At 42.7% G+C, this 26,560-nt stretch overlaps 1 protein-coding gene across 1 annotated transcript in view; it reads left to right on the plus strand.

Moving 5' to 3' along the window:
* erc1b (ELKS/RAB6-interacting/CAST family member 1b) overlaps nucleotides 1-26,560 on the plus strand; it is a 395,220-nt gene that overhangs the window by 141,550 nt on the left and 227,110 nt on the right. The window contains exon 12 of the mRNA XM_060903423.1: nucleotides 12,721-12,732. Coding sequence (XP_060759406.1) covers nucleotides 12,721-12,732 — 12 coding nt within the window. The remainder of the gene's footprint in view (nucleotides 1-12,720; nucleotides 12,733-26,560) is intronic.

Here is a 26,560-nt window from a genome sequence, read left to right on the forward strand (position 1 = left end):
TGCCAAAATGGTATTTTATTTTCCATTGTTTAGGCAGCTTCAGCATCATACTGTGAGATTCTGTTCAAATTGTTTTTTTCTTCTATGAAGCCTGAGCCATTTATTTTATTAGTTTATAATTATTGTTTAATTTAGTCTTCAGGAGAGACTGCCTGCACACAGCACTAGTATTAATAGTTTTTTTCTTACATGAAAGCTGAGGCATTTATATTGTATTTTAAGGGAACTTCATGTTGTGCTGTGAGGTTCTCTGCACTTTAACTTTTGAACCAACAGGTGCATTTGGATAAGTAAAGCCTATTTTTCTGCATTTTTGTAGTCCTGGTAATCTTTTATATTGGTAAAGTTGTTTATAGGACCATTTCTCTCTGTTTTTTTTAATCAATAGTTTTTCAGTAATAACTTAATATTTAACATATCACTCAGTTTTAATCACAAAAAGAGAAAATCGCAACAATTTCTCGCAACTTTCACTTCCTCCCGCAATGTAATCGCAGCAAAAACCTAAAAAGCACCGCAACTTTCATCGCAATTTTTTTGGAAAACCACCCCGCAACATCAGACATTTTAGCCCACAACAATCACAAAAAAGGCCCGCGGAATCCTGGGGGACTGGAAAAAGAAGGAAGTATGACCACGGTTATTTAAAGTTTGGATTTTCATAGACTGGATCTGAAGATGCTCCACTGCCACAGTGTGTTGTCTGCCAAGAGATGCTAGCTAATGATGCTATGAGATGTTTAAAATGTGTAAAACAAGATGTTTTAAAAAGCACAGATGTTTAAAATGTGAAAAAGAAAAAAATGTGTACAACAACCATTTTTTTAAAAATACGAATGGAACATTAAGTATAGCAACAACAAAAATTGTAAGGGGGGGCGCTGTTGTTTATTTGCTCTCCAAGGGGGGGCTGACTCTCCCACACTTTGAAAACCCCTGGAATAAGGTAATTCCAGCTGTAATTCCAAATCGTCCGTCTTGTTTACCATGGATCTGGCGTTGGAGAGGTAGAGGCTTAGCAGTGGAGATTTGAGTGGCTGTTTTCTGAGCTTAGTCAACAGGCCGGCTCTGCCTGCAGCCTCGCTTTTGCTTCCGCTCCCGACGCCGCCTCCTTCGCTTTGCTTCCGATAACAATCCACGGAGACCCTGCTGGTCTCGCTATCTCGTCCGGAATGTTGTGCATGCGATGGAAATCGTTACAAACCGTCATTTTCTGCTGGAAACCAATGTCCAGTAAGTCCATACGGTTGTAGTGGATATTGAAGTCCGGTACAGCCGAACAACACGCAAAAATACACACAAAAAACATAAAAAACGTGCACAGGTAGGGAGAGCTTGTAGCTGCAGCCGTTGTAGTAGAATTGTATATAGTCGGGTTTTCCAGAAGAAAAGGTAGAAGTAGGAGGCGGAAATATGGCATTTGACCGACAAGATGGCGTCTGTCACAATCTGGATCGGCTGTGACGTCACATGCAAGATCTCTATAGACAAACTAGCAGCTGTTAAGGTGAGGTAGTGCGGAATAGTGCAAATGAGCGAGGTAAAGTGAGATGTGCGGTCCCTGAGTTCAGTGTGTTAATGAACAATGAGATGCATGTGTGTGTGGGGGTGGGGGGGGAACTGTGAGGATGACATGTCAGATGCTGAAGGGGGGGCAGGGGGGTGTGCGAGCAGAATCTGTGGCAGGGGGCAGAGGGGGGAGGGGCAGAACAGGGAGGGAGTTGAGCCTCCTGACCGCCGGGTGAAAGAAACTGTTCTTGAGCCTGCTGGTTTTGGCCCAGAGACTCCGCAGTCTCCTCCCCGACGGCAGCAGACTGAAGAGGCTGTGAGATGGGTGGGTGGGGTCACCTGCGATCCTGATGGCTTTGCAGGTGAGGCAAGACGAAAGCTGTGTTCACATATACACTGGTACGATAGTGGTATAACTGTATCGATACAAAGTATACCGGTACAGTTTAGTGCATCTGTCCACACTAGCAAGAAATGTTTGCGGTTTTCTTTCACGGTAGTTGAAATGTGCGTGCGCGAAATGTTTCCATGGTTACCGAGTAACTTCCTTCCGAGAATATGGTGGATGAAACGACGTGTACGCGCTTTTTGTTGTCAATGTACAGTCTGTATTTCTGGTGGTCATTTATTCAGTCGAATCGTATAAAACGCGCGAGGCAGTTGAGAAAGAAACAAAGAAAACGAATCTCCGTTCTTCACTATTTCTTCTTCTACACCTGGAAGAAGTAGGAATGGTTCATTGCTCATGTGCATAATATTTGTATTGATACAGAACCGCTTCATCTGTCTACACTACAGCGAAGCGCTACTGTACCGGTACCAAACCCATACGTTTGTGGGTTTCGTACCGATATAGTTATACCGCTACAGTACCGGTATAGTTGCTAGTGTGGACAGGTGTTGCAGTACGAAAGTAGTATCGTATCGGTACAAAATCCCTAGTGTGGACAGGGTAAAAGTCTTCAAGACAAAGTCCATGTATATATTGAAAATTAGGGGACTTTCGAGGGCGCCTTAGCGGCATGCAACAAACGTTTCGAAATGCTCCACAGCACCCTTGATGCAAGCCTTTGTACCAATGTAGAGGGCCCTTAGGACAGACACCAATTTAGGACAGGACAGTCGAATTTCTAGCACACGGAATAGTGCCTCGCGCGGGACCCAGTCATATGCTGCTTTAAGGTCGACAAAGCAGAGGAACAGTGATTGCTTTTCCTTCTCTAGAATATGTCGAGTGATATATGTGGCATCACAGGTGGATCTATTTTTCCTGAAACCAAATTGTGCGTCCAGCAAAATAATCTCGTAGCTCGTCCTTATCAGGTTCAGGTTTATTATAAAGCCCTTTAAAAACAACAACAACAGTTGACCAAAGTGCTGTACAGTCCATCTAAGATGAGAGTAATTAAATAAATAAAAAAAAATAAGTAAGAATGAAGCGAATATACATAAAAATCATATATAAAACCTAAAAGCAGATAAAGGACAGAGACATAAAATCACACACAGACCCTAAAAGCAAATCATGGACAACAGACATGGATCTTCACTATACCAAGTCACATATCACACCACTCATAGAGAGTCAAACGCCAGGGAGAAAAAGTGTGTTTTCAGGCGGGACTTGAAGATGGGCACTGAGGGGGCAAGCCTTACATGCAGTGGGAGTTCATTCCATAGTTTGGGGCCTATAACTGCAAAAGCACAATCCCCCCTACTCTTTAGTCTAGAGGGTGGGACAGTTAGCAGTAGTTGGTCAGAGGACCTCAGTGATCTCAGGGGTGTATGATGATGAAGGAGGTCTGCTATGTAGGATGGGGCTAAATGTTTCAGAGACTTAAAAACAAACAACAGAATTTTAAAATGTATCCTGAAACGCACAGGGAGCCAATGGAGAGCCTTCAGAACAGGTGTGATGTGCTCACGCTTGCGTGTTCTGGTCAGGAACCGTGCCGCAGCGTTCTGAACAAGTTGGAGCCTTGACAAGGAAGAGCAGCTAAGACCAGCATACAAAGCATTACAGTAATCAAGGCGGGACGTAATAAAAGCATGTATATCAGTCTCCAGATTACTAGGAGATAAAAAAGGTTTGACCTTTGATAGGAGTCTTAAATGGAAGAAACTAGATTTGACAGCAGTATTTATTTGTTTCTCCATTTTGAAGTCTGAGTCAAAAATTACACCTAGGTTTCTTACTGAATCCTTGACAAAAAGACTCAGAGGGCCAAGGTCCAAGTTATTTTTGCAGGCCTTGCTGGGTTTGCAGAGTAAAACCTCAGTTTTGTTTTCATTTAAACTTAAAAAATTCAAGGACATCCAGGCTTTAATGTCCTCAAGACAATCAATGAGCTTAGAAACTGACTGGGAGTTAGTGGGCTTCAGTGGCATATAAATCTGGGTATCGTCAGCATAACAATGAAAGTTATCCTCTACGTGACAATAGCGGACACGATTTTTGACATCGTTGCAATTATTGACAGACCACGGTAGTTTTCGGCCAGACGTTTGGAACTCTTCTTGTGAAGGCAAGTTATTGTGGAGATTAGCCACGCGCTTAGAATCTTCAGGAATGTCCATAGAACACCCAACAAAAACACTAAATATTGAAGGAGTCGTGTAGATTGGGAGTACTTGAGTTGTTCAGCGTAGATACCACCCGTGCCCTGACATTTCCCGTTGTTAAGCTTTTTAAAACAACGTTCTAACTCTGAGGTGTCTGGAGGGCTCTCATCTACAGGATCCAGGTTTTGTGGTGGGAGTATATGTGGAAATTCTTCAGGGAGTACAAGCTCAGGCTGCTGCTGAAATTCTCGCTGACCGAGGTGCTGGGCGAAATGTTCTTGCAATTTCATTGGGTGGAGAAACTGCATGTTCTTTCTCGGCAGTGATGTGTGATTCTTAGCAAGGTGGAATTCGTCCTCTGTATCTCGTTGCTCACTAGCAAAATTGATCTTACTTGCCTTTTTCTTGAAATACTCCCTCTTGAGCAAAATGCGCATTTTCTTTATCTTCTTAGAAAGTTCTTTCTTTTCTGCCAGCGCACGTGACGCTCGTCGTTTGGCAACCAAACTCAGGAATTCCTTGTTGATCCAGGGCTTAAAGTCACACTCTTTTTGTCTCGGTGGGATAATATCTGCAGAAGCTTCAGTTATACTATCCTTTGGTTGACGATATCAACATTTTCAGGCGTCGCTAGGTCTCCTAGCTGCTCATCAAGCCACTTGCTGTATTGAGTCTGTATGGTGTCAGATTCTCTCAGGACGCGTACGTTTAGGACATGACGCTGTGCCTACACTGATTTGCTCTCCCTGAAGATTTTACGCCCCCTTCTTTTAGTTGGAAACATAGCGTCCAGCACAACTATTCGGTGGTCTGATTCAAATGGGTCACTAACACTCGAGTATGATCTGCAATTCCTTGTGGCTCTCTTTACATACCATTCGCTTATGATGTAGTCTAGGCGACGTTCAAACCTCTTAGGGGACTTGTAAGTAAATCTATGCGTATCATTTCTGGTGTCAAACATGGTGTTCAGGATGTACAGTGAGTTATTCTCGGCCACCTCGAGTAGCTGGTTCCCATTGAAACTTGTTGGATTCTTGTCGTTGTTCCTCCCGATACGCTGCCACCTATCATGTGGGCTGTCAGTCCCTATAGTTGCACTGAAGTCTCCACACAAAACGATCTTATAAGAATAATAAGACTTTTTGTTGTCTGCCAGCAATCTAGAAAGGTTATTATAAAAGGCTTCTTTGGTCGAGCTTGCATATTCCTCAGCTGGTGAGTAACAGGAAAAAAGGCATATTTTTGTCCCGCGGACCACAACTCTTGCAATAGATATTCTTGCCTCCATTGAGCGTTCCATATCAACCAGTTTCACATGTGGGGCTAGTACAATAGCAACACCAGCCAGCCCCCTCCCTTTCATTCCATTGTAGAGAACCTTCCAGCCATTGAGGATGGGATCGTCAAACTCACTTTCTCCTTGGCCAGTGATGCGGGTCTCCTGCATGCAGCAGATGTCTTGTTTAAGCATCCTCACTTGCATCACACATTCCGGCAGTTTGCTTTCGCACTTTGCGGTACGAACCTTGATTGTGCCAATAGAGATCTTGCAGTCACGTGACCGGAAAGTACACAGCCGCCATTTTGTCGGTAAAAAACACCGCTGAATACTGTTGCACTTGTGTACAAAATGGATCAATTTCAACCGACGGACTACACGGCTCATTTTTCTAATAAACAGATAACTAGACACACGTCTAAAATAAACGACCTACGGATTAGTGACCCTTATGGCTTACCGGACGTAGTTTTCACGACCGTGTCAGTGGATATTGAACTGCCAGAGGTGGAATACCCAGACGTGTACAATTACCTCATTAACTTTCCCTCGCTGTTCAGTGGTGAAGCACTGCGTGCTTATAAATCTCTGGACAGTTATCTTTACAGAAATTCAGGATTTGTCAGCCCCCCTCAGATGTGGCATCTTGTAAACAAGAAAATAACAATCCTCATTGGACGGGTAAGTCACTTAAGTATTGAGTACTAGTACTGATACTAGATATATCAGTAGTATCTAGTATAGCACTGACCAGCCGATAATAGAATAAGGTAATTCCAGCTGTAATTCCAAATCGTCCGTCTTGTTTACCATGGATCTGGCGTTGGAGAGGTAGAGGCTTGGCAGTGGAGATTTGAGTGGCTGTTTTCTAAGCTTAGTCAACAGGCCGGCTCTGCCTGCAGCCTCGCTTTTGCCTCCTCTCACGATGACGCCTCCTTCGCCTGCCAGACCCGATAACAATCCACGGAGACCCCGCTGGTCTCGCTATCTTGTCTGGAATGTTGTGCATGCGATGGAAATCGCTACAAACCATCATTTTCTGCTGGAAACCAATGTCCAGTAAGTCCATACGGTTGTAGTGGATATTAAAGTCAGGTACAGACGAACAACACGCAAAAATACACACAAAAAACATAAAAACCGTGCACAGGTAGGGAGAGCTTGTAGCCACAGCCGTTGTAGTAGAATTGTATATAGTAGGCTATGGTTGGTAGAAGAGAGCAACTGGACTTGCTTGAAAAGTCTTGAAGACGTTTTGCCTCTCATCCGAAAGGCATCCTCAGTTCTGCCTGTCTAATAGGGAGTATCAAGTATTTATCCTCTCATGGTTTCCAGAAGAAAAGGTAGAAGCAGAAGTAGAACCAGAATGAAGTAGAAGGCGGAAATATGGCGTTTGACCGACAAGATGGCGTCTGTTACAATCTGGATCGGCTGTGACGTCACATGCAAGATCTCTATACGTACATGATAAGGTGGAGGTTTGTCTTTGTCACCGCTGATAGCCATAGCTGCCATAGAACTGGGAGAGTGACCTCTGGGAAGGTCGCACACAAAGCAGTAGTAATATGGCCCAATCCCAATTCTAATTTCTACCCCTCCCCCTTCCCCTTGGCCCTTCCCCTTGAAACTGAGCTACAAGGGATAGGGCTTGAAATTCAACCCCTACATATTGGGATAGCCCTTCAACGATCGCATACGTCATCGCGTACCTCCGTCAGCGTTTACGTTAGCAAAACGCGACCAAATGCGTCATTGGCTGCGACCAGCCGCTACAGTCAGAGCCAGAACCAGAAATCTCTGCTGGCAGGGTGTGATTTGTTAACTAACACCACTGAATGGGATATCTTTGGCGCTTTGTGCACCACATCCGACAGAATGAGGTGTCCGAACACTCATGTAAACAATAAAAGCGAGAATAACAGAACAAAACGTACGCAGTCAAGCAACCGAAAACAATACTCACTCCCAAAGCTTTTTAGCAGCAGCTTGGATTTCAGAAATCGCTGCTCATTCTCAGCTCGAAAGCGAATCAAGCGGCGTGTTTCCTCTGGATAACAACTTAAAACACGTAAATAATGGAGAAAATACATTTATGACAATCTTTCGCCGCGGGAACCGCCATCTTTCTGAAATCCGCATGAAATCTCGCTGAAATCCGCATGGCATTGTGGGAAATCACTCAAACCCCTTCGTTCGGAGTCAGCTCCAGGAAAATCTCCGTTTGGAGGGGTGCAGAAGCCCTACCCCTTCCCCTACCCCTCCGCGTTAACTGAGATTGGGATACCCCTACCCCTTCACGTGAACGTGCAAAATGGAGGGGAAGGGCCAAGGGGTTGGTCCAAGGGGTGAAATGGGATTCGGCCTATGACTAATACTTAGTTATTCAACTAAATAATAAATAATTATAATTCGAAAAATGGACACAAAATTATGAGTTGGATATTTCCGAGTAATTCCGGTAAGAGATGGAGAATGACGCTTAGTGAGGAACAGCTGCGCCCTGCCGCCCTGAACAAAATTTAAAAACGGATTGAAGGAATCATGAAAATTGACAGAGCTACAAGTGATTGAAAAATGGAATTTTTTTATTTTCCATGGATCATTCTGGTTCAGTGATCCGGATCAGCACCAAAAGTCATAGCAACTTAATTCAATATTCATGTGAAATTTGGTGATTGGTTGAAAACTGAGTGAGAAATATGTCCCTAAAAAACATTAGAAGAATAATAAGAAGAATAAAGTAGAATGATCCTGAATGAGAGTAACAATTTGCGCTAGCACGGATTAAAAATCATTAAAATTCAATAAACAAGGCAGAATCTAAGAAGCATAAGCTAATTCAAATAAGAAGGTTTTCAGTTGTTTCTTGAAATTGTTCATGTTTGCACATGACCTAAGTTCTTTGGGCAAAGTATTCCATAACTTGGGACCTACACAGGCTAGCGTTCTTCCACCCAATGAGCTTCTCTTGATGCTAGGAACCACCAAATCATTGTTGTTGTCTGCTGTAGTTCTCTTTAGGGGCCTCTTTGTTATAAGTTCTTTTGAGGTATGGTGGAGAAAGGCCATTCAGAGACTTGAATATCATGACCAGGACTTTGTACTGGATCTGCTTTGTACTGGTATAGGCAACCAGTGAACTTGTTTCATGACGGGTGTGATGTGCTCTTATTTGCGAAATGAAACGTGCAGACATCTGTACCCTGGCGAGGTGCTTTAGTGGACACACTGTAAGCCATAATCAAGCTTGGACGTTCTCATTGTGTGAACCTGCTGCTTCATCAATGCACCATTTGATCTTAAAGATATTCTTCAGCCTAACCCCCCCCCCCAGTTTTTAGCAATTAGTCATTTATTGTTTTGCCGCTATAGGAAAACAAGACCGTCAGTGACGACATAGCTCGCACCGGCCCTGTTGAGTCCAGAAGGAACTCTCTAAAGTGGGCCACCTTGCGCAATAAATGTTGCAAGCTATATACAAGTGTGTGTGTATAAAAAGCTATATCCACCCTAGGAATACCAACCTATTTGCCAGAAAGAATCCAGAACGGCGAGGAATTGACAGAGAAGTGATTTTTGTTGAACTGCTCATTAAGGCTTCATTAGTCCATAACTTTTAATTAATAATTGTCATGAAGAAAATCTGGGTAGAAGTTCTATGTACCCTGGGTACCCTGACCTTCATGCCAGAAAGAATCAAAATCAGTGAAGAATTGAGGGAGAAGAAGCGATTTGTGTGTGTGGAAACTACTCGTTAGGGCTTAATTACTCCATATCTTCATTATTAATTGCAATTATGCAAATTTGGATAGGAGCTATATGCACCCCAGGCAGACCTACCTTCCTGCCAAAAAGAATAAAAATCTGTGAAGAACTGAGAGAGAAGAAGCGATTTTCGTGAAATGTGGACGACGCTGGACGCATGATGGTATAAACTCATCACCTGTCGGTCGGATGAGCTAATCATCAACGGTAGGGTTGTGTGATTGAGTTATTGTTAGCATGCTGTACATTATTTTCTTCTCACAGCGTGTCCTGGAGTGTTTCTCCTCCGTCTTCCTCTCCTACCACAGCAATTAGTACTCTTAAGTTCCTGTTTAAGTCATTAGTATTGAAGTGATTTACATTAGAACGACACATGAATTTAAACCTGTGATTTGCTTAACCACAGCAATCAGTGCTGCTGTTATAGAAAATTAATTTATAAACCTCTTTTGACCAATCAGGATCAAGGGATCGAGAACTCGGCAGCGTGTGGCGTAAACGTTCTCTGAACTTCCCTTTTTTCTGTCCACTGAGCAGATTGTGGATCCTCGGAGTTGAACGTTGTTCTTGACGTCTTGCATGTTTTCATGCCACTTTTGCACTGGTTTTGTCCTTTGTGGATAAATTGTGAAAAGAGACACGTCTTCCTTTTTGACACCTGAACTTTTACACTCCGCTGTATCCAATGCAGAATTGGAGTTGAAATCTCAAGCTAATTCTTCAAATCCCAGAAACGCACCACAGTCCTATACAACTTTGTGTTTGTGCTCAGAATCTCAGCATGGGCTTGAGTTTGTGGAGTATCTGCTTTCCTCGCAGCTCTCGGTAACGATGTGCGTTTTAGCCCTGCAGGGATGGCGTTCACGCTGCGAGTGCATGCTGGATGTGTGTGAGGAACCAACCGCAGTGTTTCAGACGTGCAGAACACCTGCTATTTTACACGGCCTCGGATTTGCTCTGCATGCACTGCCAGGAGAATGTGTGCGTCTTCATCTGCCTGTGTCAGCAAGTGTGTGTGTGTGTGTGTGTGTGTGTAATTGGGATATTCATTAGAGTTGAATAGGAAGTTTCTCATACCAGGATGCTGAGGAGTCTCACACAGCTTTTCACCCTCGCTAAGTGAACTGAAACACTCCAGTGTAGTTTAGTCTGGTCCTTAGAGCTGTTGGCTTGTAGGAAGATGAACCTCCAGCGCACTCGGCAGGTTTTCTGTTCGGAACGTCCCGCTTTTTATATTTATTAATTTTATTCATTATTTTTTAAAATAAACAAACAAAAACAAAAAACCCTCTATTCAGCTTGGTCTCAAGTTTGACCAGTTTCCCAAGCCCAGCTGATGATGATGAGCATCCCTGCACCGTGATGCTCCCACCACCATGCTTCACTGTTCACTTGGATGGTGTTCTCAGAATGATGAGCAGTTTGGTTTCTGCCAAACGCTTCATTAACTGAAGATGTTCTAGGCTGAATCAGTGCTCTGGATGTAACACGAGGTAGAAAAATATCTGAAAAGTCAACCAACCGTTTCTGTCTCCGTTTCTCCTGGCAGATTTGGCAACAAAGCACTGCCGTTGAAAGGCTTCACAATCGTCTATACAGATGGAAATAAGAGTTTTGGAAGTGTAGTATGCAGAACCAGAGCTAATTACCCCTGAAACGTGGAATACTTGCAGGAGAAAACACCCAGAGATGGTTCATCAAAAGCCTCTTGTGTTTAGACGGCGCATATTTTGACATGAGGTTATTGTGACAGTTTCTCAAGCATCTCGAGGTTGGCAGATCGAAGCTCGTGTTGTGCTATTGTTCTCCAACTCATCTCTTCAGTCAGGACTAGATGACTGTCTTTCTACAAGACGCTGCGCGAGAAAGCAAAACTTCTGGCTGCACATCAGTGGCGCGGAGGCCGTCCTGATTTAAATAAATCTTCAGACACCAGTGAACAGAGGAGTTCAAACTGGGGCAGTGGAATATTTATTTATCAAAATGTGATTGCAATTACTGAGGCTTGAGAGGATCTCTGTCACAAACTGCTGAGCTGCAGCTCTGAATGTGAACGAAAAGCAAACGACTGGATATAAAAGAGACAAGGCGCTAAATTAAAAAGAGAAACCTGAAAATCAGCGCTCCTTATTGTTTAGAACAATAAAACGCGTTTTGTTTCAAACTTTCAGATTGATGCAGTTGTGTTTCTGGTTATCATGAAAGCTGACTCTTTTCAGTTTGAGGTTAATTCAGCTTTTCTGTTCAGACAAACTGAGAACCTAATCACCATTAACAGCTTTGTAGAATATTTAAAATGCATGCAAACCAATTGTCATGCTTCAAAAAAAAAAAAGTAAAACAATAACTATAATTTAGCAACCTCATAAATGTTGTAGCTTGTGAATGTTAAAGGTGGAGTACGAGATTTTGGCATAACGGTTCCCGCAAGCCATATTTTGAAAAGAAACACGCCCGCCCTCGCCATGCTCCCACCCCCCCGCGTCTCCACCCCCCTCCCTACCCGCGCCTCCAAAGCATGTTGCCAAAACCATGTTTATGTGAACATAATGGTACTTACAGGTCAGAGCCTGAGAATGAATCCGAACGAATAGTGGATACGGGAGGAGGAGGTGGTTTCAAAAACCCATGCTTCATTGGTGTCGAACTGGCTTGTGCCATGCCTTCATAACTAAGAAAACAATAAATAAGAGTTATCGTTTGTGCCACATACAGCTAAGCTAACAAATCGTTTGTATGCATGAAATAAATACCATGGAAAAACTACCATCAAGGACGTAATACGACTATACGCGTTAGTATAACAATCTGTGTCAGCTAACTTTGCAAATCATGCTAACTTGGCAAAACCTACATTGTGGTCCGTATCATCGGTTATGCTCTCGCTGCCAGGGTGTACACTTGCTAAAACGACAACACTGTCCTATCTGAAAATGTAATAAATGCATAATGTTATCTTGCCTATCGAGTAGAAACAGGGCCACCATTGCATGGTAGGCTATCTAGCCGTTGCTTTGAAATGGCTAGAGTGGTCCCTGCACATACTGTACGCGCGAGGGTAGGGTAGGGGCGGGGTGGGGCAGTGAGGGTTGGGGGGTTTGGGGTCGCAGGCTTCAGTCTGATTGACGTGTCAGTATCCAATCGTTTTGAGGTGGTTACCTCGATAGGATTTGATGGCGTTTTTCCTTTATTTTACACTGTAGACTGGATTAAAATATTTCGTTTTTGGGTCAAACCTTCTACTGTACTGCTTGCAACATGGGTGTGAGGAGCTTTTCAAGCAAGATGGTAAAAAATACTCCTAAAAAAAATCTCGTACTCCACCTTTAACGGATCCGTTTCGCACTTTCAGATTGATCCAGTTGTGTTTCTGGTTATCATGAAAGCTGACACTTTTCAGTTTAATGTTATTTCAGACTCTTCTCCCATCCTGCCTTGTGTTAATCTATTCTCACGGACTGACTACTTCTGCTGCTGCTGTTAATAATAATAATAATAAATGCTATAATTATTAATGTGTCTGTTCTTCCCTTCTGTCTCCTCTTTTTCCCCCCTTTTGCATTTATTTAACGTTACACTGGAACACTGACTCATCTCATCAGTTTGACTTCAAGGTTAGTATGCCTGCTTTCCTTCACTCTCTCGCACCGTTTCGTTTTTCAGCTGCAAAATGGTTGCGGGTTAAAATTGTGCCGCTCAGCCTCAGTATATCTGCATCACTGAGACTGAGGAGGAAGTCTGATGGTGTGTTTGTGTGTGTGTATGTATGTATTCGTGTCTCTGAAGACTGATTTTATACTTGTTGTCAACTGTGCGTATGCAAGATGGCCGCCGTGCGTATCCTGTTGTCATTTCGCTTGTGCACGTCCTCGGAAATTAATGTGACGTGTACATGTTCTGTAATACAAGATAGAGGCAGTACAGTTCTATGTAACACTGCTCCTGTTCCTGACTACACAAACTAACTTTGTGTCTCAAATCACATACTTATTATTCGCAGCTCGCCGGTCGTAGGGCGATGAGTTATCACCATCACGCAGCGTCTGTCCATCCACAATTCACAAAAATCGCTCCTCCTCCCTGAGTGTTCAATGGATTTTGATTCTGATTGTTTTGTTTGGAAGATCTAATCAGTCTGCACAAAAGTTACTCCCTAGTTTTGTGATTTCTCTTTAAAGGAACAGTCCACCATACTTCCGTAATGAAATATGTTCTTCTCTGAATTGAGACGAGCTGATCCGTACCTCTCGGAGCTTTGTGCGACCTCCCAGTCAGTCAGACGCGCTGTCACTCCTGTTAGCAATGTAGCTAGGCTCAGCATGGCCAATGGTATTTTTTGAGGCTGTAGTTAGATGTGACCAAACTCTTCCACGTTTTTCCTGTTTACATAGGTTTATATGACCAGTGATATGAAACAAGTTCAGTTACACAAATTGAAACGTGGCGATTTTCTATGCTATGGAAATTCTGCACTATAATGACAGGCGTACTAACACCTTCTGCGCGCTTCGGCAGCGCATTGATACCTTCACTCCTGTTTTCCCCCTGACTTCCGTCAATACGCAGCCAATGTGACTGGAAACATCAGTGCTGTGGTCAGTAATAGTTGGCTGTATTGACGGAAGTTGGGGGGGTGGGGGAGAGAAAAAAAAAACAGGAGTGAAGGTATCAATGCGCTGTCGAAGCGCGCAGAAGGTGTTAGTACGCCTGTCATTATAGTGCGGACTTTCCATAGCATAGAAAATCGCCACGTTTCAATTTGTGTAACTGAACTTTGTTTCATATCACTGGTCATATAAACCTATGTAAACAGGAAAAACGCGGAAGAGTTTGGTCGCATCTAACTACAGCCCCAAAAAATACCATTGGCCATGCTGAGCCTAGCTACATTGCTAACAGGAGTAACAGCGCGTCTGACTGACTGGGAGGTCGCGCAAAGCTCGGAGAGGTACGGATCAGCTCGTCTCAATTCAGAGAAGAACATATTTCATTATGGAAGTATGGTGGACTGTTCCTTTAACAAGTTGCTGATTAGGCTGGTTAACGAACTTGCAGGAAAATCGCTCCTCCTCACCAAGTTTTCAATGGATTTTCATTATTTTGTCTGGAAGATCAAATTGTTCTTATGAACATCTGAGCTAATTGTAAACGAGTCTGGTTTCTTGTGGCGCGGCTGTGTGAGCTACTGCGTCGCTGATGCTCTGGTTATTATTCGTATTATTCAAGACTGATATTGTGTACTAAGTGGTTTTCCTAATATTTCCAGAGAGGGTTTTTTGATTTGAGACACGGATCATGACGACAATCACGACGATGGCAAAGTTTTAAAGAGAAACTGAGCTTGTCTGTAACTTTGCTGCGCATGAAATTGCTAAATATTACAGTTCAACGTGACAACTGGATGGATTTTTTTTTTCGGCTTCGACATGCTATCTTGCGGATGCCGCTTTTGACCCTCGATGTGCATAAGATACGCAAGTTAGGATGTGAACAATAGCAGCTGTATGGCGTCACGCATGCGCATGTGGGGAAAGTGAAGTATATTTGCCCCACTGGCTCTCAAGTCCCTTGCACACCAAGGTCAAATTTTTTGGACAAAATATTCGCATTAAATCACGCAGGTCATTCAGTACATGTCGGCTTATTAGTCTTTACACTCCATGGTTGAAATTCAGGATGTTTGGATTTGTCTCGTTTGTGAATTTGGCATGGGGAAATTGATTACCTGACCAATCAAATGAGGGATCCACTGGGTTCCATTGATGCAGAAAAGTCGGCAAGACGAGTGAGCAGCTCATTAATTTTGTTGCCCAGCAGCCTGTCTCTCAGCTTCAACTCTTGAACGAGATTATAAAACTCTTCCTGCTGTCGTCTGTGTTCCAGCATCGGGTTTACTCAAGCTTTCTCTTTCCTTGACACCACGTCTATGAATATTAGGTCTTTTCATCACGACTAGACGACTCAGTCACTCATTCAGGACACCACTGCCTGTCGCAGTGTAAAACCAGCGTGAACAGAAGAGTCGGCAGATCTTGGATATCTGTAAGATGTCCATCAAACAGGGAGAGCTAGTAAACAGGAAGTAGTGATTGGAGAAAGCATGGTCTTAAACAGAGTTATATATGGTGTCTGGGTGAAAGTGTGTGTTTTGTTGTAGTCGGTCCTGCACTCTGTCCAAGTGTGCTTTCATTTTATCTAATGTTGCGGTTTTCACTGTGGCCTTATCGGGGTTAGGAAATAACTGAGTAAATTGTTTAATGTAATAAATTTGTGTATGGCCACTGGTCTTTTACTTCATTTGAAGCTTTTGAGTTTTTACTCAGCCCTTGTATGAGTCATCTTATGATTTATGATTGAAGCTGCTTTAAAGTGTCGTCTCTAAACATTTCCTCCATAAGAATCACCTCAGTTTAACGAGGCAGGTTTCCATTAACCTGCTTAATGCACAATTTGAAATGGTGGACTAAACAAATGAGTAAAGGAAATGCATGAAATTTGGGGGAGGGGAAAAAAACCCTCTCAAATATCGCAAAAGTTTATGCGCTTGTATCAGGTGGGGTTTTTTTTTTTCCCCCAGACAATCTGACAAAGCAGTATTTCAAAAAATTTAAATGGAAACACATTTTTTGCATTTAAGTCACATGATATTACATTAGTAGTTTTGCTCACACTGAAAGACTCTGCTACAGTACTACTCTACACAGGTAGCCACATTATAAAGAGTGATGGCGATGTGCTTCTCGGTTAGAACTGGCTCCTTCAGGCACGGTATGGCAGACGTCACAAGACGTCCTGCTGCGTTGCCTAACTCCTCAAATGTTAAGCAGGTCATTCTGAAGTTTTGGATCCACATGACCTCTGTAAACTCATTGTAGACAATGATCTCCCAGAAATCCCTGATTTGTGGCCACTGTTGGGTATAAGCCTTGCTTTGATGGTGTGCATCGCATGCCCTAATTGCCTTCAGTTAAACACTGTCATGGCTGCTGGGGTGGATACAATTGAAAATATAACCGCAAGCGGCGATGAAGGGCCAGAGCACCTCCAGTGTACCAAATTTGGCATGAATCCAACAAACTGTCTAGGAGGAGAATGTCAAAATGCAATGTGTCAAAATGCACAAAACCAAAAATAACTCGCTTCCTGTTGAGTATGGCTAATACAGTGTACCTTACAATTTTTTGTCTGTCTTGGGGCACTCCTCCACACACCTAACAGATTTGACACGGATAAGTGAAACTATATACCGGGTAATAGTCTCAGAAAGAAAGAAAGCACAATTTTATTCATCACACACTTGTGAAATTTCCTCTCTGCATTTAACCCATCTGAAGCAGTGAACACACACACCCAGAGCAGTGGGCAGCCATGCTAACAGCGCCCGGGGAGCAGTTGGGAGTTAGGTGCCTCGCTCAAAGGCACCTCAGCCCAAGGCCGTCCCATATTAACCTAACCGCATGTCTTTGGATCGTGGGGGAAACCGGAGCACCTGGAGGAAACCCACGCAGACACGGGGAGAACATGCAAACTCCACACAGAAAGGCCCTTGCTGGCCGCTGGGTTCGAACCCAGAGCCTTCTTGCTGTGAGGCAACCATGCTAACCACTAGGCAACCTTGCCACCCAGTGACGTGCGGGGTGCTATGGAGTCCCCTGGACAAACCTGGGACCGAACCTTGATCTTTGAGTAGCGGTGGCCAGGACTGATGTGTGTACCAAATTTCATGAGTTGTTTTCCCATGGGATCCACTTCAAAAATGGCCATGTCTTGGTAAAAAATAATAATAAGAAGAATCCTTAGTAAAACAATAGGGCCTTGCACCTTAGTGTACTGCCCTCTGGTGGACACTGGAGGCCACGCATCTCCGGTGCTTGGACCCTAGGTAAGGGAAGGGGGAAGCCATGGCCTAATGGTTATAGAAGCAGCTATGGGACAAAATGGTTGCTGGTTCGATGCCCCGGACCAGCAGGAATAGCTGAAGTGCCCTTGAGCAAGGCACCGAACCCCCAGCTGCTCCCCAGGCTGCTCTGGGTATGTTGAATGTCACTCGAGTGTCTCCTAAATGCCATTAATGTAATGTAATGAAATCACCGTGCTGACACCTATCAGGTCTTCTCTCATTCCACCTTTAATTGGACCGACAATCACGAGAAGAAAAAACCCAGCTTTAATCTCAGAATATCCTTCGCAGTCGCTTTGGTAACTTTTTTTAAAACTAAAACTTTGCCGTTTTGCAATGGAAACCCACCTACCATACTGAAACGTGAAAGTGGATCCAACCAGCAATATGCTGAAATACAAAACTTTTAAAAACCTAATCTACTAAAAATGTAAATGCTTATTCTTTGTATTTACTAAAGAATACTTTTTAGAATTGACGATTAGTTTTGTGGATGTTCCACAGCAATCACCTCCGTTGTAACAGCTATCAACCCTCGTTTCTTCGTTTTCCTGTTTTGGAAAATTTAAATATGCAGCTTTGTCTGACCGTTATAAAGCACTGACACTGGAGACTCCTTCCACAAGTACTATATGAATGTCCCGCTTTACCATATTGAAAATTTTTATATATATACTTTAACAGCACATTTAATGTTATTCAGCTTAGATAAGAGTCCCTGTGTAAGTTCTTGCTATATAAGCAAGACAGTATTAGAATGAATGCATGAATATATAGAGATGATGAGATGAGATTTCCGTTGTATCCAGAACTACTGAGACCTGTTAGAGAAAACCAAGACTTTCTCATCAATCAGAATTGAGAATTCAGCAGTGCTGTGGTATAAGATTGCGTTTTTAACAAGTTATTTGGTTTAAAAAGGAGAAACGTCCTCACCCTCGTGCAGGTAATTGCTTAAATGTGTTTTACAGACCCATTTCTCTGCATTATCATCTTCGTTCTCTGCTGCTGACTAAGAGCTGCCGAGGTGGCCGACCATTTCACTCTCAGAAATTAAGTCGTACCTTGGCCTGCCTTCTCCAAGGTGCGTTTCTGATCTTCCAAAGGTTTCGGAGCTGTTAAATGAGCACTGAAAGAAGAGCCTGGCTCGACATCTGTACAAACAGCAACAGTGAGAACATATCAGACTCCTTCACAAACACTAATTCGAGTGTAAAGATGGTCATCAGTCATTCCTCCTGAGCCCGGCATGTGTGCGGCAGGGGCGTGTGGCCGCTGTCTCCTTCTCTTCTCACCTGGATCAGAGCACTCAGTCTGTGGTGGCCTCTCACGCTCGTTAGTTTCTTCATCTTCCTGACGTTCAGTTGAGACTGTAGGCTTGATTTCTGCTGCTGTACTCCACATTACAAAGGGGATGATGAGGATTTTTGACAGAACACTCCGTGTTTTTGTTTCCTTAAAAAAATGTTGCACTGAAATCATTTTTCTTCAGCATGGAAAATTCATTTTGAAATGGGGGGGGAGAAATTTTTTTTCTTCAACAGAAACCTGAGAGAGCTGGGAGTCTGCAATTTATCTACAAACGGCTGAAACTAAAGAGATGAACTGATCACTGAAGTGTTTCTCACTTTTATACTCTGTTCTCTCATATTCTGATATTTTCTCTGTTTCTCACTGTCATATTCTCCTCTGTCTGTCTCACTCTCGTTCTCTCCTCTCTTCCTTTCTCTGTTTCTCACTCCGTCTTTGTTTCTAGCTGTCATGCTCTCCTCTCTTTCTCTCCATTTTCTCTCATAAATTCTGAGACTGTCCTCTCTCTCTTTCTCTCCATTTACTCTCTGATATTCTCTGTTTCTCTTTCTCCATTTTCTCTCATGTTCTGATATTTTCTCTGTTTCTCACGGTCATATTCTCCTCTGTCTCTCTCACTCTCATCCTCTCTCTGATGTTCTCTCCTCTCTATCTTTCTCTGTTTCTCACTCCGTCTTTGTTTCTAGCTGTCATGCTCTCCTCTCTTTCTCTCCATTTTCTTTCATATATTCTGAGACTGTCCTCTCTCTCTCTTTCTCTCCATTTACTTTGATATTCTCTGTTTCTCTTTCTCCATTTTCTCTCTCTCGTGCTCGCTCTCTGTTTCTCACTGTCATTCTCCTGTGTCTCTCTCTACTCTCCTCTCTTCCATATTCTTTCTTGCTGTTTCTCATTGTTTCTAACGGTCATACTCTCCTGTCCCCTTTCTCTCTCCCTATTTTCTGTCCCTCTCATATTCTGAGACTGCCTTTTCTCTCAGTCCATTTTCTCTCATATATTCTGTCTATTCTCTCTCACTCTCATTCTCTGTTCTCTCCCTCTCATATTCTTTCTCCATTTTCTGTTTCTCATAGTCATTCTCCTCTGTCTCCCTCTGTCTGATATTCTCTCCTCTCTTCCATTTTCTGTTTCTCTCTCCGTTTCTAGCTATCATACACTCTCACACACACTCGTATATATTCTGATTAGTCTATTCTCTTTTCTCACTCATATTCTGATATTCTGTCAATACTCTCCTCTGTCTCACTCTCATTGTCTCTCTCATTTTTATATTATATATAAAAATATTTCCTAAAACTATTATTGCGTTTCCTATCAGTGTAAAGTGTTTGTTGCGTGATGTTACTTGGCAGACATACTCGAACCTTGTTGCTATGAAGCCCACTGCCTAGAAAACACACTGTTTTTAATCATTGTCTAGTCATTAGCATTAACATTGTTAAATTTAAAGGCCAATTTATGCTGACAACGCAGTCCTCGCAGATAGCGTCGCAGACAGTGTCTGCGTAGCCCCCCCTTCGCAGACGCTCTGCGCGCACCTCCCAAAAATTCTGACCACCTCAGAAGCCTCGCAGACAGCGTCGCAGACAAGAGGGCTCTGATTGGTCCACTCTACATCCGCTGTACACGCACTTCCGCTTCCCTACTTTCCCGGTTTGGTTTGTTTTCACGACCGCCATTTTTAAAAACATGAGTGAAGATGGAGCAGCACGAAGAGCGGTTGATCGAGGAAGTACGTACATCTATACGACTCCAGTTCTAGTCATTATAAGTAACCGGAGGATAAATACTCCACTAACCACACCCACCAACTACTCCTAGCGATTTCGCGACTTCGCGCCCCCTTGCGTTGTGGCGGTGAATAACATCGCGCACGCCTATTACTGCCCGCTCAACGATAAATTACAACTGTCTGCGAAAAGCTATCTGCGAAAGCCTTGTCGCAAGAGCATGCAGAGGCCTTTACACTTCCTTTTATGCCTCTTTTGACACATTTTGGAGGGACATTCTGGTATAATCCGATGTTACAACATGGCGCTCCGACACAAAACGTGTCGGTCGACAGCCCCGACTCTGATGCAGTCTTTAAATATTTATATTTTTATATTTTCTACCCTTACAATTCTTTCATGCTGCAGTAGGTTGAATTTCTCTGCTATAGGATGTTAGTAATTTTGAGAGGAACTGCTACTATTTAAAAAAAAATTTTTTTATATATATATATAATGTGTGTGTGTGTATAAATATGTGTTTTGTTTTTTTTTTGTTTTTTGTTTTTTTTTTATTACAGCAAATAGTTTTCTGAAGGGTGCCAGTAATTCTGCAGGTCACTGTAGGGCTCCCATCATATGTAACTTGCTAACAGTCATAAAAATGGAAGGCTCACAGATCGAGATGAGTTTCTCGCTTTGTAGCAGTCCTCAGGGTTTATGATGTGACCACAGAGGTGGAAATAGTTTTGAGGTTTCTGGCGAGAAGTGTGTGTGTGTTAATAGGACACTTAATAAAACGGAGGAGTGTGTTGGAAAAACAATCCTCCTCTGTAGTAAAGTCTGTCCAGCAAATTGATTTATGCCTTATTATAGAAATGGCCTTTATATTTGAGGTGTTACAGGAGGATGTCCGGGTACAGAATGGATTACCCACAATGCTTTATACCTGAAAGACGAAAGGAAGCCAGCAGCTGTGTGTGTGTACGTGTGTGAAGATGGATCTGAGGGGCATCTCGGCCTGCCTGCTGTCTCGGCAGGGTTTCTGGTTAGTTTAGCGCCGCGCTAGGCTGCATGATTAACTTTATTAGTCAGAGAGGCAGGGGGCAGTCGTCCAGCAGAAGCTCTTCATGCGCTGCTGCTCACACAGATGAGAACGGACAGATGTTGGCATGTAGTGTTGTGTGTAAAGGGGCGCCCCATCGCGCACCTGGCCTCAGACCTTGACACAATTTCGTCTTGGCAGCTTGAAAGTCCAGCGCTGTCAGTTTCAAATAGCGCCGCTTACCGCAGATGGAGCTCCTAATATCGGGGCTTTGGGTTTCGTATACTGTCGCTGGAAGAACATCGAGCAACACCGCAGAGCTGCGATATTGGCTTTCTTATTGCTTCATGGGAAACCGCAATCAGACAAGAACCAAGGGGTCTGCAGTATCATGATTCTTACTGACATGCCAGACCAAAGGATGGAGATGACCAGCCAAGAAGAAAAACACTGATAAATACTCGGGATGGAGCTGAACTCGAATGTGTTATCTGGAATGAACAGATAACGTCATGTAAATGAATACAAATACAGATATGAATAGGTATAAACACTACTAGTTTATTAAAACACTTACCAGAAAGGCGAGAGCTTCAGATTTACAAGCTGATTTCAGAATAGACCGGGATCCAGTGTTGTCGTCAAATCACTAAACTCAGAGTTCTCGAGTCCCCGGTGTTCAAGTCCAAATCAAGTCCAAGTCATTCAAAAAAAATTTCGAGTCGAGTCCACTATTGATCCGAGTCGAGTCTGAGAACAAGACTCCAACCGCACCATGTGACGGTGGCTGTTTCAGCGCCATTAACATTAGTTTGCTCCTGAACATGGCGTATGACCAGGTGAATGTGCTTCTCTTTATCAGGGAGCGTGCAGTATTCTGTCAGAGACGGTTGGGAGACGGATGTAAGTGCAGAAGGTGTGTTTATTAATACAAGTGAAGACGATAAACAATCCAGAACGGCAGGTAAAACGGTGTAACAGACGATAGATCGAACGAGTCACAAACAGGCTATCGTAGACTCGGCAGGATCAAAGACGAGAAACAGGAAATCAGGGATCAGGAACCCAAACAAGGAAATAAGGCTCAGTAATGTGTCAGCAACGCAACTCAATACTTCGCAAAGTAAGTGCGTTTTGACCGTTTTTATATCGGCGAACTGATTGTGCCTTAATCCTGTGCAGGTGCGAGTCGTTTATGGCGCACACGCGAGAGTCCGCTTGGCACGCGCGCTGTCCGGAGCGCCCGAGAGTCTATCTGATGCACGTGCCAAGGCGCGCAGGTGTGACACACTTGCACGAAATTAGTACAAAAATTAATGTAGATATAAATATCTTATGGCATGTTACAAAAAATAAAGAAAAATATCCGAGTCCTCGTCTCCAATTTACGAGTCCGAATGCAGTTAATGCACGAGTCCGAGTCATCAGTACTCAAGTCCAAATCGAGTCACGAGTCAGACTTGAGTACCACAAGCCCGCCGGGATCCCAACAAACAATTTGAACAGGTGGGTTTTTACTGTTGTGGTCAGATAGGAAGGTTGCAGTCATTTGTAACTGCCTGGTCGGGGTTAAGGTGGTTTAAATTAGGCTACTAGATTATATTCTATTCACATTCACTGGATATGAGCAATTGCGCGCTCTGATTGGCTACTCTGCTATCAGCTCATATACCGTGAGTAGAGAAAAACAAAATGGCGGAGCGTGTTGTTGAACCACCTGAGGGCAAAATAAAAACTCTACTCGAAAACAAAATACCAAAAAAAAAGCAACAAAATGTGGAATGAAAGTATTTGATTGTAAGAACATATCTTTAAAAAAAAATTTTTTTTTCAAGAATTGTATAGTTTTTTCACAAATTGCTCCTGTCATTTCGCTGGTTTATTTACATTCTAACTGGAAATGATTTTGTTGGACGTTTTGTACAAAGTTTTTATTTATCGAATTTGCAAAAAATAAAAATGCTCTGTTTCTCAAAATCCAGTGAACGTGGATAGAATAAATCAGTTATTCCGCTCAAACTCATCGTACATGGCTTACAGACAACTCAGTGATGCGCGGTTCGTTGGCTATCGGCTCACGTACGACTCGATTTTGTGGGGGGAAATACATATAATAATTTATTTTTAAACATTTTGTCCTTTAACATATTTCATAAACATTTCATATTTTATATATTGGCTACTTATTTATTTCCTTTATTACTTTCTCTTTTTTAATATTTATCTATTTATTTATTTGGTAGCCTTTAAGAGAAGTTTTATTCCTGGTTTCAGGCTCCTATCAGCATCTGTTATTTATATTCTATTTTTAAAAAAAATTATTTCCTGTATAACTGTAATTTGTTCTGTGCTGTAAAATAAGAATAGACCTGGGATCCCAATAAACAATTTGAACAGATGGGTTTTACTGTTATGTGGTCAGATAGGAAGGTTGGGGTCGTTAATAACTACCTGTTCAGGGTTAAGGTGGTTCAAAATAGGCTATTAAATTTTATTTGGGGAAATAGAATCAAATTAATTACATGAGTAACAGTACTCACGTATTCTCTAGTTGAAACCAGAATTCATAGACAGTGCTGACAGTGCTATAGTTTATTATTTTTGCGTGCTTTGGATTTTTCCCGGATTTTCTCCCCACTTTAGTCATGCCTAATTCACACCCACTAGACAGGTGTCCCCTATCACATGACAGCTACCCATCACGTGCTTTTGTCCAAGACGCACAAAGCCGATCACATCTTTTTGAACTGCTGCTCGTGCGACATCGGGGGCGGACAAACACACTCGGAGGAAAGCGGTATCTGCCCACTTCCGCATGCCTAAATTGCAGACGCTTACTGTCGCTGTGATCGATGGAGAGAGCAAGTGTGCCACCACCCTTCCCTCCCTGAGAGCACGGCCAATTTTTATTCTCTTGGCCATGGATTGTTGTGGCTCCATAGTGCTTTCCACTGTGCAAAAATCCCTCTTCTGGCTTTGGCCACACCTACTTTAGGATTAAAATTTGGAGCAGTAAACACATACAGGTTGCGTCGTTGTGTTAAAGCAGAGAGGAGTAAAGCGAGCACTTTTTCCCCTTTCCCTTTTTTTTCCCCCCTGTTAAATAATCAATGAAATTTGACCAGCCGAATTGACGCCACGCTGTTTACTCCATTTTGGATTGCAAGTGTGTGCATAATGGCATACAGCGCTGTCAGCACATTAGTGGGTTTTAGTGGTTTTCTGTTTTCTAGCCTGCACAGCTCATAAGAGCATGATTGATTTGATTTTTTTCTTCCTGCGTGTGTATATATTCAGTGTGTTCATCTCGGGATTGCAACACTGCTACACTCCAGTGTTATTGTGTGTTTTTAAGTGTTGGTTGTAATTGAACCGCAGTCCTTAATGAACACTTTTTTTTTTTCCCTCTTTTACGTGAAAATATCCAAAACAAATCAGCTGTGTTGCTCCAGTAGTTTTCAGGTCAAACAACTGTTCTTTAAGAGCTATTTACTTGGTATGAGTTTCAAAAGGGCAAGTTATTTCTGAAGAGAAAAAAGTTCTTGCACTTCTTTCTGATGTTTTCTCCCCCCTGTGATTTAAGCAATATCTTGAGAATTGTGATGCCTTTTCAAGTCTTACTCTGTAAACACATGGCCTAAAGCTGTCTTTGATTTAAATTATTAATGTCGCCATCAGGACCAGCACAACAAATATCTCATAAAAAGAAAAAAAAAAATCTTATGTTTGATGCCCGTGATAGTAACGGCGAAATAAAACGACTACGATTTTAAAATGTCGGAAATGAAATTGAGGTTCGTCTTGAATGGAAATGAATCAGGATGAGATTTAATGATTAATTAGCACACGTTTCTGTGTGTGAGGGAGAGAGTTGGTGTTGAATTGGATATCTGTAAGTCATTAAATGTGTATTTGTGTGTGTTCGTGTTTATTCACGTGTCCGAAAGGTTGTCTTTGGCATGGCGTGGTGCTGAAAGATCTCTCCAGTGTGCAATTCGTACCGGGAGGTACTCGAGCTCTGGAAAACTTTTGACGAGAAAATCAAAGCACAACGCATTCTTGCAGCTCTTTAGAAGGTCGTCCTGCCCTCAAATCTTTAGTCCCAAGCATTTTTTTTTTTTAATCCACTTGTTCTTACCATGACCTTTTCATTAATATCTCTCCTTTTGTTCTGCTCTCTGGACACCTTAAAATTGGACGAATAGATAAGTGCAGAGAGTTTTTCCAGAGCTACCACTGTTTTGCATGAAATGAAGCATGTAGCCGCACAACGAGAGACGCATATATGCTCCAGTGCTGGGTTTTATTTAGAGGAAAGGAAAATGTTAATCTTGGAAAAGCTGAAATAAAGGAGGTACTCTCCACAGCATGTAAATGGACGTCTCTTTGCCAGAGTTCACTTCTCCTCCTGTATTCTTTCAGTATCCGTCCGCTCTGCTGTTTTTACAACAGTCACTAACCCTGACGGCTTCCACCTTCCTTCTCAGGAAAAGATTTCCAATTTTCACCCCAATAACTCAAGTCTGTTAACATACTTACTGGCTTTGTCAAGAGCTTTCCATTTAACGTGTGTGAGCGCGCAAACTCGCCTGCTGTGTTAATAGAAGGGTGAGATAGCCTCTCCAAATTTCTCCTATATTTATCATGTTTCGTTGCCCCCTATACTTAGGCTATATGGACCTGAGTGAGTGATTGAGTAATTGGGCTACTTGGCTTCTTGACGCGTTTCTTTTCTTTGAGTTATAGCTGATACAATAAAGCTTGAATTTCTACACTCTCACAAATCATATACAGTGCCTACGTTATGTACAAGACATGTACAGTGAGAGGAAATGAGTATTGGGATCTTTTTTTTTTTTTTAATTTAATATACTTCCAGTGCATATGTCCACTTTGAATTTCGACACACGTGTACTTTGAGTTCATAAATGTGAACAAAAGTATGTATTCATAAACATGTCTAAAAAAGCAAAATCGATAAAAAGGGAAAAATATTCAGACACCACAAATGACCAACATTAGTACTGTGTTACAAAGCGGTTTTTGGTGATTACAGCTTCAAAATGTCTGCAGTAAGAAGGGTTTTTTTGCAGCATTGTGGTTCAACTTTGGCCCGTTTCTCTTGGCAAATCATCTTCAATTTCCCAAGGTTATGAGGGTCCCTTTGACGAACTTGCAATTTCAAAATTCCCTATAAATTTTCAATGGGATTCAAGTCAGGAGATTGGCTCGGCCATGCAAGGCCCTTTTGAGTTGTTTTGGCTGCATGTTTGGGGTTCTTGTCCTGGTGAAACGTAGCCTAGTAAACTAGACCCACCCGCCTAGCGGCCAAAAATATTTTTGCCTACGAGTGGGTCTAGCCTCGCACCATATCAACAAAACACCCCGGGCATCAAATCGTGCCCGCCAATCACAACGCAAGGTTTTTGTTTGGATTCTTTGGGCGGGCTTTTGCAGGAGTGACGACAAGGCTGCGC

Source organism: Neoarius graeffei, chromosome 21, assembly GCF_027579695.1.
Source record: "Neoarius graeffei isolate fNeoGra1 chromosome 21, fNeoGra1.pri, whole genome shotgun sequence".
In the NCBI taxonomy this organism is placed as follows: domain Eukaryota; kingdom Metazoa; phylum Chordata; class Actinopteri; order Siluriformes; family Ariidae; genus Neoarius; species Neoarius graeffei.